The sequence below is a fragment of the Rhamphochromis sp. 'chilingali' genome, assembly GCF_963969265.1.
Source record: "Rhamphochromis sp. 'chilingali' genome assembly, chromosome: 12".
NCBI classification, from domain to species: domain Eukaryota; kingdom Metazoa; phylum Chordata; class Actinopteri; order Cichliformes; family Cichlidae; genus Rhamphochromis; species Rhamphochromis sp. 'chilingali'.
In genome coordinates, this window is record NC_137939.1 from 7,368,929 (window position 1) to 7,382,672 (window position 13,744).

Sequence of the window (13,744 nt, forward strand, 5' to 3'; positions counted from 1 at the left end):
TATTTTAAAAAAAAAATAAATAAAAAAAAAGGCTGAATTTGTCTTTACTTCTACCTAAAAAACTGTCAACGAAATTACTGCATTTAGTAGTCCTTTCCATATCAAATTCATTAAGTGAGTATCAACTGGTAAGGTAAAGGTCTGGAACTTAGTTTTTCTTTTATTAAAATCTATACCATCTATAATCTCAAATCTATGCTTATAAATACAGCAGCAAAAAATCTTTCACACGTGAAATTTCCAATTTAGACTAATTATACAATACAAAATGAAAATGTTGGGGGTGTAAATCACTTGAATTCCAGAGTGTCAGTCCTGCTCTGGTATCTGACATTTGTGAAGAACATCACATAAAGCTGTCATGGGCCGCATCCATAAAGGAGGAAAAAAAAAAAAAAAAAGAAAAAAAAAATCACTGTTCACAAAAGTCCAGGAAAACTGATAATCTGACCTTCACCAAAAAACAAAGCCTTGTCTGATGGGTGCAGTAGGTTTCATGTGGCTCTAGCAAGGGCTAAGAGGAACTGTGTCGGCCAGGATGTATAGAGATGTAGCTGCATGACTGTAGTTCAGACAATATTTTAAGACAGCATTATAAATGAAACCTTATATACTTAAGCGAGGCTCCCAGTCTGAAGAAGCTTTGGAAGTGGGGAAGTTTCCAAAACGAAAATGATCCCAGACAGACCGACAATTACCAAAGTTGTTTTAAAGAAGAAAAAGGAGAAAGTTATGACAAAGTATGTCCCTGATCTGAATCCAGTAAAATACATTTGAAGAAATTTGAACTGTAAGGCAGAGGAACAAAAGTCATACAGAAAAGATTAGCTTAACTAATTTTGACACCTTTGTGGGAAAATGTTTCTGTTAAAGGTTTTATTTTCACAATAAAACATTTTTACAAATTAACAAATTGCAAAGACTGCGCCACAAAACAAATGACCAAATGCAAATTGACTGCAAAGATTTCTCAAAGTTGTTCTAACTCAAGGTGAGAAAAAAAAAAAAAATAGCAATACAGGTTGTCACAAACTCTGCTGTGCAAGCAGGCAGATAAGTACTAGCAATAGCAAAAAGCTCTAAAGAAATTGTTTTATGTAAAGTAATAAGGTTTCTTCACATTCACACCATATTCTGCGAGGGCAGGAGTCAGGTCCTCCATAGTCAATGTGTACTTCTTATCCTATACACGGGAGGAGGAAGAAAATTATCAGGAACAAAAATAACTGAAAGCAGATGAAACCTTCCTCTTCTAGCAACACTCACACAGCGCTCTCTAAATATTGTACATCATATTTAAAGTGCCTGTTAAAATTAGACAAGCTTACCTTTGTCTTACTTCTTGAGCTTCCTGAGGCAGTGCCTTTCATTTTGCAGTACTGCAGCGCATCATTGGCAATGTCTGAGATAAATTTCTGAGATGCGAGGGAGATCAGACGAATTCTATGCATGGAAAAAAGAAAATAATTAATGACTTCTTCCCTTAATGGTTTACAGCCTATCTGTATCCTTACTTTGAAAAACACCACACACATAAACCTCAGATTTTCTCTGATCTTGTTCGGAGTGATCACAAAGCTGACATTAAAGAGTCTTACAAGGTTAGAGATGTTGCATTTTGGTTAAAAGGTTAAAGCCAGTTTGTTTTAAGCAAATCTAATCAGCCAACACTCCCTTTAATATCAGAAAGCACAGTGCTACCTGACTAATACAGTATTAAGATAAGAAATGCTGTATACCATTGGGAAATTCTTTAAATTAAGCAGGAGCATAGAAATATTTGACAATACAGTCATCTATTTGTGACTTCAACATGTTCCCAATGCCAGATTACATTAATTTCCGACTCATTCAGTGCCTTGAACTCGGGTTTTTAATGGTGAACTCATATTATATAAAGGCTTTTAAGTCATAGGTTTGTTAAGTAAATTGGTGGCTATCAATCAAACCTCTGAATGTACCAACTGAGCAGCCTTATGATTTGTGCTGTTTGTTTTGTTAGTCACACTCATATCAGGATTATGTACTCCTCCATGCGTGCACACTGACAGACACAAAGCTGTTCCTAGTATACAATTTCCCAGTCTATTTAAAGGACACATGTATAGGTGGAGCCTTTTTGCTGTATTTAATGTCTAAACTGACAAGTCCATGACATTAGACCAGAATTGAGTGTACTCACATCCTTGGATCAGAAGCCTCAAAGCCAGCCCGGTTGAGGTAGTAGCCTGTGACTGCATCAGGAATCTGATGGGGGGGGGGGGGGGGGGGGGGTTAATAACTACTTATGTATATGCCAATCAAGCACTGATTAAGAAACATTACTGTCAAAAACATGTGAAGATATGATGTAGCAGGGTTAACTGACTTACCGTGGGAGTGTACTCTTCCAGCTGCATGAGGAAATCAGCCAGTGGCGTGGTGGAAACAGCAGGCTTCACATCTCCATTGGTGATGCCACCAGGAACATACACTCCATTGGAAACAGATGTGTCTGCAGACGGTGTCACCACAGCCGATGAGGACGAAGCTATAAAAAGAGACATCAAGAAGGGTCTATTAAATGCTTGGAAAAAGGGTGGCTTTACCCCTCTGGAAAATTAGGCAAAAGGAGGCCAACTGAACTTCTTTAAGTTTGTGAAGACGTTTCACGTCTTATCCAAAAGCTTCTTCAGTTCAAATAACGAAGGTGGAGAGTCCCAGATATTTAAACCCTAGTGCAGAATGTCACCTTTGGAGATAATCGTTGACCTACTATTAATCGTGTGTGACATGACATGAGCCAAGGAGTTAAAAAAGGGAATGAGTCATTAAACCAGAGGTTTCAAGTGAAATTAAAGTGAGACCTTGCCCCTCCCTATCATGACCTATTGAGGTTACCTGAGGCAAGGGTTGAAGTGTCTGGAAAGGGATCTCAAGATAGCATTGAAGGTGGCAGCTTGTGTTCAGTGATGTTTGTTGACACAGGGCAAAGATGGCCTATTTTACTCCTCTTTCAAACCATCTGTTTTGTCAGTCCAAAATGTGAACATTTGTATCATCAAAAGAGTGTAGCTGTGCATCTGCACCTAAAGGATAAGTTGCACCTTTTGCCGCTTGGTTATTTGGCCAGTGGTGTTGAGGATTTAGGTAAACTTGATTAAATTATAAACACACATGAATAGGGTCAGATTTTGATATCCACCACAAAAAACTATCTGGACACAGTTTCATCTTTTAGCATGACAATGACGCCAAACATATTGCTAATGCATTAAAAAATACCTGGAAAGAAAAATATACAATTAAGCACTATCACTCATGGATCGGGATCCCAAAGAACAAACTTCAACTTTACTGAAGAATAGTTGGACCACCTTGACAGACAACATAGCAAAAGGCAGCCAACATCCAAAGAAGCTTTAGATGTCCTTCAAGAAGCCTGGAAAACTATTGCTAAAGACTACTTGGAGAAGTAGTTTCCCATTTTTACATAAAAATTAAATCTATCTTAAGGATGGGGCCAAAGGGTCTTTCACCATCTCACAATGCTGTGACTGCACCAATTCCCCAACTCTCACTGAACGGTACCCATGGCCATTAATTAATGATCATGACAATTTCTATATTAGTAATCAGGAAACTGACCTAACAGTTAGTCAGTTGTGTTAGTTTCAGTCTTTATGCAAATGTAATGTTCACAAGGTTGGGGACCCCACAGTCAGCTGAAACTGAAGACGTCACTTGAATGAGTGATAAAACATATCTCAACAGTCAGATAAATAGAATCAGAACTTTCTGTGACGACTTAAAGAACCTACAAGAAAGCTTGCCTGAGAGAATTCAAGCTCTTTTAAATAATAAAGGTGATCATATCAAATATTCACTTTATTTTCAAGCTTGTGAGAATTGCACAAACTGTTTTTACCTTATATACTAACATTTTTGCAATACACTGTACCCATTTCCAATCTTCCCTGGCAAAATATAAGGAAATCATGGATGGCTTGAGACTTTTGCAAATTACTGTACTAACAATCTAAAAATTGCTACAGTGGTTAAGTTAGTGATACGGACTTAACCTGAAACATGGTAGTTGGTAGGTTTTGTAATAAATATGTTTAAATCACTTTAGTGTAAGACGGCAGCCAGGTTAGTACGCGTTTCTCTCAGTCAGGCTTGGTAATGTTGACAAAGTCAATGTACATCGTGGAAAATTCCGACTTCCACAGCGAGATGAAATCATCAAATGCTCTCAGAATAATAACAAAGACAATAACAAAGCCACGTTACGTTACCATTACTTGTGACCGACGGGATGCTGCTCACGTTGGTTGTCGTATTATCATTGGCAATGCAATTACTTGCCGTTGACGATGTGGTAGAAGGCACTCCTGTTGTTACAGACTGATTTAAGTTGTCCATGTTCATGTTGGCGTTAGCTAACGAGCTAACCGTGGTTAACTAGCACCGAAATATGCAAAACACCACAAATCCGCGATTTATAGCTGTAAGACAAATATTTTACAAAATTCTGTTTTAGTATAACTCTACCCTTTAATTCAACGAAATGAATTACCAAAACTAAAAAAAAAACTATAACTCGTAGCAGAAGTGTTCCTAAGTCCTTTGCAGTAAAACGCTGAGCCACCACTGTAAAGTAGATCGCTTCACGTGACCTATAGTCATCCTCTTCTTCTATGTGTTTTATTGCTGACTGCACACCGCCTCCTACGCCCCCTGCCGTAGCGGAGACTGTAGGTTATAAATTAATACACTTTCTTCGTGATATTTAAAGCATTTAATTCAGATTTGTTCAAAATTATATTGTACTCACAAATATAAAATGATTAGTGTGTAATTATGTCTTCCAATAAATTGATGCATTCTCATAAACTTAAAATGAATCCATTATGAAGACATGGGATCAGGCTCTGGCTTGAATAAGCAATCATGTTGCCCTGTCAGAAAATTCCTGTAAGAAATCAGCATTCAATTGATTGCAGTCTGCAATCTTTTGACATCTAGCGGTGCGATTTTATACCTTTAAACAGAGATTCACCTCTACTGGCGGTGCGAAGTGGTAGTTTACGAGGTGCACTGAATACAGCAGAGCGATCTCGTGAACACTGCAGGGGGCGTTAAGGGAGTGTCAGACATTTTCTCGGTTGATATTCTTGTTCGAAGAAGTGAGTCTCCGTTTTTGTGGTCAGTCTTTCACTGCAGTGGACTGTATGCTGAGCTCTGGACAAATTTTAGTCCTGTATTCGTCTGACCAACGCGGGAGACGGACGTTTGTGACAGTTGAATGGGACAAAACAGGTACTGACAGCCTTTATAAACGTGCAAGTTAAATTCTCCACAAACGTCGATTAACGACTTTCACAAAGTTCCTCTCGTCCCCTGTTCAATAATCACTCAGTTTAGTCCACTTTTAAATGATTGGCAATTTTGTGCCTATCTCTGTAGGTTTAACGTGTTTACATATCGCCGTATTAAGGGAAGTATCGTGCATCTGTAGAGGACTGCTCAACCTGTAATCTCACGATTATGTATTTTCTTCGGTTTTGTGGCGGTGTACCTACAAGCTTTAATTTGTATCAAAGTTCACAGGCTGGCAAAATGACTGCTCCTGTCCGTGCCATCGTGGTAGGAGGAGGATGTCGGGGTGAAATCTACTCCCAGTATGCGTCTATTCATCCCGAACGAATGAAGGTTAGGAGAGGCTTGTGTTTCTGAGGGAAACATTTGTCAAAACGTCAGCATGTCTTCGTCTGTCGAAAGGAAATAGCTGAAATCTGAAATTAGTCTCCTAATTATAACCCTTCTATGCTCAAGTCATTGATGCAAGCTGTTCCTACCAATGTCACATAGTAAGTTGTAATATTTAACGGGGCGTACCTTGATTTATTCACTTTGACCTCCTCAGGTTGTTGCAGTGGCTGATCCACGGAAATTTGCAAGGACCAAACTTCAAAAACAACACAAAATCGTGGAGGAAAACGTATTTGAAGGTGAGAGGAAGAGAGAAAAAGTGTCAAATCCTTATAATTATCTGCCTTGTCCTTACTGAGTCCTCTTTTATCCAGACTGGCAGGCTGTAGTTGAAAGAGACAAGTTTGCAGACGCTGTGTTAATTTGCACCCCAGATCGCCTCCATAAGGTAAACATTGTCTGCAGCAAATATTTATTGGTTTAAATTACTTTGAGATGTTCTTAAATTAATTATTATGGTGATCACATTTATGCTTCCTAGGAACCTGCTGTGGCCTTTGCAAAGAAGGGATACCATGTTCTTCTGGAGAAACCAATGGCAGTGAGTGTTTGTGGATGTTATTGATGAACTGATTTTACAGTAATAATGAATCCCTGATTTGCACCAAAAGTTTTATTGTCTGAAGTTTGGACACACAGTTTGATTTTAGCTTCTTTTTAAAAAAATACTTTTTAACTTGTATTGTTTAGAAAAATGGCCCATTGAACCTCTCTCAGACCATTTATTTTAGCATTCTAAAATCTGAGGCAGTGTTTGAACAACAGTATCAACATCAAGCAAAGATATTTTCTTCTATCTTGAAATTTGTATTTAGAGAAGACAGTTTAAAATATAATGTTAAAAGTAGTCTGTGTTTTCTTTTAATTTTCTTTAATGTGAACTTTATTAGTGTGTGCTCAAATATGGAACTTTACAGGACACCATAAACTGGCTAATACTTAGACATTTTTTATGTATCTGTTCAAAATTACAGATGGCAAGAAAGACCAGTGAAAATTTCAGGCTTATCTTGAATAGTGTTTTAAATATTAAATATCTTCAAATAGGTCTTTAATGTACAAAAAAAAACTTCTGAAAGTGGGTCAACAGATTATTTTTTTCAAAGAAAGGACATCTGGAAAAGTATTTGATACATGAAGCTAAATTTTTACAGCAATTGTTCTACGTGTCCAAACTTTAAAGCTTTAAAATCTGCTGATTTGAGCTAGAGTGACCCAACAGTTGTTTGTTTTAGTTGCTTTCACGATTCACTATTCTGAGCAAAAGCTTTAACAAAACCACACACCCTCAGTATTTTACATCAAACTGAAGCACAGCGTCCCTCTTTTAATGTCCCCACATGACTTCAGACAACTGTAGAAGACTGCACGGCGATCGTGGAGGCTTGCATTCAGAGCGGCGTGATGCTGTCCGTGGGTCACGTTCTCCGGTACGATCCAGTCATCCACAAGATAAAGGTGAGCATTTTCTAGTGCACTTTATCCAGCTGTGACAGTTTTCTTCAGCAGGTAGTGGAATCTATTGTGGGTTCAAACACTTAAACTTCATCTGCCTAAAATCTATAGGAACTCTTTCTCATTCAAAACAGCCACACATTTACAGAATCAGCAGGATTGAGGAAAAATAAGCAAACAGAGCACTCTTTTGTGTTTGTGAAAGTGCAAAAAAAAAAAACCCATCAAAAACAGCATTTTAATCAAGAGTGCTGAGGCTGTTTTGACTTGATTAAGTCAAAACTACAATTTTCTCATACTTGGGAAAGTGGTAAAGAAAATTTACAAAATCTGTATGAGGGTTTTGCTGTTTTTTTTATTTATAAAAATAAATGGTCTTTTACAGAAGCTCATAGACGCTGGAGTCATAGGTGAAGTGATCCATATTCAGCACCTGGAACCGGTGAGCAGGCAGATACGATAGAAACAATAATAATAATAATAATAATAATAATAATAATAATAATAATAATAATAATAATAATAATAATAATTTATTATTATTATTACCATTGTTAAATTGAATTTAACAGACACATGTTGATTTTTCTTTTGTTGTTAATATTATATTGCAATATAAGACATAGTTTCATAATTAACATATTCATTAAGAAAATCATAATTTGGAGACATTTGCACATAGTTGTGGCCTGTGGACAAAATTTTGTAGCATTGTATGTTTTTGTTATGTTTTGGGTTTTTTCAGGGTTTTTAAAGTGTTATTCAATGTTAACATTTCTGCAGCATGGTTAAAAACAGAATCGATCTTTCTTCCAGGTTGGGTTTTATCACTTTGCTCACTCGTTTGTTAGAGGGAACTGGAGAAACGAAGCAGAGAGCTCTTTTGCTCTTCTCACTAAATCTTGCCATGACATTGACCTCATACATCACTGGGCTGGAGGGCGCAGGTATATCATTAGACAGTAGTCAGTGATTAAACTCAAGGCTCAGTGTTCAAAAGTAAGATTTTCTTTCTCTTTTATTTTGGCCTAAAACAGCTAGAAAACTACATGTTTAGCCCAATTTTGTTGGACTAGAGGTAAATGGGGATGTTTTTTTGTGTAGTTTGATTATTTAGTTTGTTCTTGGCAGGTGTGTGAAAGTGTCGTCATTTGGATCCGTCAGCCACTTCAATAAAGACAACAAGGTATGTTGTCTGTTCAGTGATCAAATGAAGATAATCAGTAGCCATGATGGGTAGAAATCTCTGTACTAAGCATGAATATAAAATGTGACGTTACTAGTTTTGTGTCAGCCAGCAGGGGCTGCAGATCGCTGCCTTAACTGTTCAGTAGAAAAAGACTGCCCGTACTCAGCATGCAAAATCTACTTGGACAGTGTGAAGAAGGTAAAAATTTCACCAATTTACTTTCATCATTTATGTACTTTTTTTATATACTTCTTATAAATAATTTTTGTGTTTTGTATGTTTGTGTGCTAGGGTCACACTGGCTGGCCAGTATCAGTCATATGCCCCAATTCACTCCCAGACATTGAGTCAGTAACAGAGGCATTGAAGACTGGACCGTATGGCCGCTGTGTCTATGAGTGTGACAATGATGTCTGCAGTAACCAGGTTAGAAAACACTGTGAAATCTGCAGCACTGACCCTTTCTGACTCAGTTATGCAGTATTAGGTTCCTATCAGGCATCAAAGATGCATTTAGAATATACAGAATATATTGTACTTCTACCTGCACCATTTTCATTATGTGTACTTTCTTTTTTCTTTAATCTCAACAAACAGTTATCTGCATATGAGTTAAAATAACTTAAACACAGTGAAATTTATTATTCATTTATTTATTTTTTAGCACAAGAAGCTTTCTGGTTTCTGCCGTTTTGCAGTTCTATACTGTACCTCTCATATTTAAGCAGGCTTTGTTGCAAGCAGGAAGATGGTGTGTGTGAGACTAAAAGACAGGTTGAATTTGGAGGACTGTAATTACAGAACCATTAGTTGTTGCTGAGATTAGTTTTTGTTTTGTAATTATGTGCATTTGCCCAAAATATTGGACATTGTCCCCATAGCTTAAATCAGCTGACTGACATACGAATTCCCAGACTGCACTTTGTTTATTTATTTATTTGGTCTGTGATTCTTTCCTTTTATCTCTTTTAACTTTTCTGATCTCCTGAGCAGGTTGTCAACATGGAGTTTGAAGGGGGTGTGACGGCAGCCTTTTCCATGGTGGCATTCACTGAGGAGATTTGTAAGCGAAAAACAACCATTTACGGCAGCAAGGTAGGACTGTAATTAATGTCTCTGGGAAAGATGAGAATGAGAGACTGAAGAAAATCACATAGAAACACATTAATTAGCAAATGAATTATATAAAAGTAAAAGTGTGAATGCTTACAGATACAGCAGGTAAGAAACATATATCACAGCACTGTTAATCCTTATAGACCCTGTAACAGTTCAAACTGTTAGAAGCATGTTATTTACTTCATAGGACAAAGGCACTCTTCTGCATCATAAAGCAGAACCGCAGACCAAAATCACCCATTCCATAATATGTTGAAAAATGGTTTAACAATGATATGTTATTATAATTAGGGATTTCCTGCCTCGTCATACATTCACAGAAATCTGTGTATTTCCATGTTTTTTTTTTTTATGACCATTTGATTTAAAAACTATTATATTTTAGCAATTCCTTATTTGATAAAACTGATTCAGTTGTTTTACAATACTTTCAATTTTGCTTTGGACACCCTCAAAAACAGGACAAAGTTTCAATATTCAGACAAAAACCTTGTTGATAAAACCAGTTCGATGAGCTATCATTCATACTACTGATGTGCGACTGATGAAATGATATCTCCTTGAATCTTTAGTATTTGATAAACATAGAGTTAAGTATTTTACTAAAATTCAGCTCTTTCCTACATAATGAACTGGGTCTTCTCAGGGCGAGCTCTCATGCAATGGCCACGAGATCCATGTGTTCAACTTCCTGACCCAGAAATCCAGAAAGCACACAGCAGACTACAACACTACCAGGCAGTTCGGTATGAGTGGACATGGTGGAGCAGACTACTGCCTTATGCATGCCTTCATTTCTGCTGTGGCAGTGAGTGCTCATTACACTTTTTTTTATTTTTTAAAATATCTAATTTTAGATAAGATTTGTTGTTGCTGAGTTCTACTTCCACTTGAGATTGTCTGTATTTGCTTTTCTTGTACCTGTGATGCAGGACTTAAAGGATGCATGTGTCGTATCTATGTGTATCTGCTCTGTGATGGCTAATTTTTGTTTTCATATATCTTTATATGCATACAGAACAATGATCCATCACTGATACGGTCTGGTCCTGTGGAGACACTGCAGAGTCATTTGCTGGTGTTTGAAGCTGAGCGCTCACGACTAGAGAGCAGAGTGCTGCACTGTGGGGACATTAAACAGAGCTTAAAAAAAAATACCTACAACATTTTTTTTTAGCATATTTTGTTATAGCTTCTTAATAAATCAGTGTAGTAATACCTATATTGTTAGTTATTGAACAAAACTATTAAACTTTCTCATTTGTCAATTACTAGATTTATATCCACACACTGACATATATAACAAGGACTTTTTTCTAGTGAAGCAAAGATGTCCTGAGAACGTATGATGATTAATGACAATGACACTCACTTCCTGTGCTGCCACTGCTGGGTGCAGTAGCTCCACCACCCCACTAGGGGGAGGAAGCGGGTTTGTGTACTCAAGTTTCTCTAGTAAATATAGGAAAAGTTCATGGAGTCTGGCCAAGTTGATACCAGCACACAAAATATTAGCTCTGAAGTTGGCTGTACTGGAGCATGAGAAATATATGCTTGTAAGTACGATTATATTCTGTGTTCATGTTAAGCATGTGATGTAAAATGGGTTGTTGACTCTCATATTTGAAGCCGGCATGTTAGCTGCATTGCCGATGCTAATTGTGTTAGCATGTCAATAGGAAATTCCATTGTGTGTTAGCATCAAGCTAGCGGGATTTGGAGTTAACATGTTTTCATTTATTTTTCTTGGTTATACCAGCTATAGTTCAAGTTGCTAAGTCTTCAGTCTGTACTTTGTAATATGAGAAATATATTATGTTCCAGATGTATGTTTTAATATGCTTTTCTTATGTTTGTAGTTTTACAGTGCCTTCATTAGGGAGACAAATAAACCCTGCAATGAGAACTGGAAGCCTTTGCCTCTCCTTTTGAAGAACTGTTTATCTATCTGCCAAACTGGGCATCAACGTACAGGGAGGGCAGAATAGTAAAAAAGCATCATTCTCATCAGCCAGATAGTTCTCTAAAAGAAAGGATGGATGAGACGCTGGAAACAAGGTCAAAAGTGTCCAGTTCTTTACGTTCCAGCCAGCTTACATCATCATCTACTGCTGCCGCCAGAGCACGAGCAAAAGCAGAAGCTGCCCGTGCTCAGCTCTCCTTTGCTAAGCAGGAAGCCAGCATCCTAAAACAACAGGCCGAGCAGCTTAAAAAGAAAGCAGATCTGGATGCAGAGCTACACGTACTCAAATCGCAGAAGGCAGCTGCAGCAGCCCTAGCTGAGGCTCAAGCTTGGGAAGCATCTGCGCAAGAGAGTGAGCACCCACAACAGCCCCAGCTGGACGGCATGCAGCAAATCAGCCCATTAGAACGAGTCCAAGAGTATGTGCAGCAACAGTCAGAACTCGGCGACGATCTGCAGACTCCACAAGTTAATCATCCAGAACTCCTATCTTCTCTGGTGCCACAGCCAGCCACAGCCATCGATGCAACACCAAAAGCTCACAAGGAACCAAGTATCCATCAGCCCAGTAGGAGCAACAACCAAGAATTCACACCTTTGCCAGTCTTCCGTGCTTTGAGCCCAAAGAGAGAATCTTGCAACTGGAGCTATGGAGGCGAGCCAGCAAACTATGATCGATATCACCATCCTCAGTCTAAGGTATGGACACCCACACCTGTAAGGAGTAGTCATGCTGACACGTCTGATCTAACGAGATACCTGATACGGAAAGAGATGATCAGCTCAGGCCTGCTGAGGTTTGATGATCGACCAGAAAATTACTGGGCTTGGAAGGCTTCCTTTCTAAGTTCAATTCAAGATCTGGGTGTAACACCTCAAGAAGAGCTAGACCTGCTATCCAAATGGCTCGGGCCACAATCAGCAGCACAAGCCAAGCGAGTCAGGGCTGCGTACATAAACAATCCCACTGCAGGTCTTCAGATGGTGTGGCAGAGACTCGAAGAGTGTTTTGGCGCACCAGAAGTCATTGAACATGCACTTTTAAAGAAAATCCAGGATTTACCGAAGCTGACGAACAGAGACAACCAGCGTTTGAGAGAGTTGGGGGATCTTCTGCTAGAACTTCATGCTGCAAAGACAAGCGGTCATCTCCCAGGCCTTTCACACCTCGATACAGCCCACGGGGTGAATCCGATTCTGGAAAAACTCCCATACAACCTTCAGGAGAAGTGGGTTGCAGCTGCCTCGAGGTTCAAGAGAGAGAATGCAGTGTCTTATCCTCCATTTTCCTTTTTTGTGAAACTTGTGAACGAAGAAGCTAAAATTCGTAATGACCCGAGTTTTTCGTGTGTAACCGGTGCCAACGTCAACAAGCCTAGAATCGAGACAATGACACAACAGAAGTATCGTTCACATGTCTCTGCTAAGAGGACGGAGATAGCAAGTAATCTGGCAGCCAGCCCAAACGTTCCTACAGGCAAGAACAACTTGGACCCCGATAAACAGTGTCCATTACACTGCAAGCCTCACCCTCTCGGAAAATGCCGTCTTTTCAAAAGTAAGACCCTGGAAGAAAGAAAGGCATACTTAAAGGACAAGAACATTTGTTTCAAGTGTTGTTCTTCTGTGCAGCACATGGCCAAAGATTGTCCTAAATCAGTGCAGTGCACAGATTGTGGTAGTGAAAGACATATCACCGCACTACACCCCAATCCTCGTCCTCAAAATGCAGAGAGCCTGGTGGCTAGTGAAGGGTATGGCGGGGAAGAAAGAGAAGGAGAAGCAAGTGTGGCTGACGTGACATCAAAAAGCACAGAAGGATGCGGAGACTCAGTTGGTTCAAGGTCATGCTCTAAGATATGTTTGGTCAGAGTGTATCCTGCTGGACAACCAGAGAAAGCTGTCAAGATGTATGCTGTTCTAGACGAACAAAGCAATCGCTCCTTGGCTAAAACATACTTTTTTGACATCTTCAACATTGAAGGACAGCTTGAGCCGTATACACTGAAAACATGCTCAGGTGTTGTGGAGATAGCAGGGAGACGAGCCCGTGACTTCATTTTGGAGTCCCTTGATGGCACCACACAGCTTCCCCTGCCTACTCTTATTGAGTGTGATATGATACCTGATGATAGGACGGAAATCCCATCCCCAGAAGTCACTCATTTCTACCCACATCTGAAGGCAATCAAGGGAAAAATCCCAGAAATTGATCCAGAAGCTGACATCCTCCTTCTCCTTGGCAGAGACATTCTGCGTGTGCA

At 39.0% G+C, this 13,744-nt stretch overlaps 2 protein-coding genes across 5 annotated transcripts; one reads left to right on the forward strand and one right to left on the reverse strand.

Annotated features, from left to right (window-relative positions):
* Positions 1 to 861: 861 nt before the first annotated feature.
* Positions 862 to 4,664, reverse strand: taf10 (TAF10 RNA polymerase II, TATA box binding protein (TBP)-associated factor). Of its 2 annotated transcripts, none has more exons than XM_080897889.1 (5): positions 4,284 to 4,664; positions 2,373 to 2,530; positions 2,183 to 2,247; positions 1,329 to 1,443; positions 862 to 1,183 (listed from the first exon to the last, which is right to left on the reverse strand). In XM_080897889.1, the coding sequence occupies exons 1-5, from the start codon at positions 4,408 to 4,410 to the stop codon at positions 1,094 to 1,096; spliced, it is 555 nt and encodes a 184-aa protein (XP_080754015.1). In that variant the 5' UTR covers positions 4,411 to 4,664; the 3' UTR covers positions 862 to 1,093. The 2 variants fall into 2 exon arrangements, with proteins under 2 accessions (XP_080754015.1, XP_080754014.1); XM_080897888.1 differs by having other exon boundaries at positions 4,278 to 4,661.
* Positions 4,665 to 5,124: 460 nt separating this feature from the next.
* LOC308407564 (2,7-anhydro-N-acetylneuraminate hydratase) lies at positions 5,125 to 10,888 on the forward strand. 3 transcript variants are annotated; one of them, XM_080899313.1, is made up of 14 exons: positions 5,125 to 5,301; positions 5,586 to 5,694; positions 5,909 to 5,993; positions 6,069 to 6,142; positions 6,236 to 6,295; positions 7,105 to 7,212; positions 7,595 to 7,651; positions 8,026 to 8,156; positions 8,341 to 8,395; positions 8,504 to 8,596; positions 8,690 to 8,824; positions 9,392 to 9,493; positions 10,164 to 10,263; positions 10,536 to 10,678. In XM_080899313.1, exons 1-14 carry the CDS (start codon positions 5,288 to 5,290, stop codon positions 10,541 to 10,543), a joined length of 1,131 nt encoding a protein of 376 aa, XP_080755439.1. In that variant the 5' UTR covers positions 5,125 to 5,287; the 3' UTR covers positions 10,544 to 10,678. The 3 variants fall into 3 exon arrangements, with proteins under 3 accessions (XP_080755439.1, XP_080755437.1, XP_080755438.1); XM_080899311.1 differs by having other exon boundaries at positions 5,127 to 5,301; positions 10,164 to 10,325; positions 10,536 to 10,888; XM_080899312.1 differs by having other exon boundaries at positions 5,146 to 5,301; positions 5,593 to 5,694; positions 10,164 to 10,325; positions 10,536 to 10,888.
* Positions 10,889 to 13,744: the final 2,856 nt, after the last annotated feature.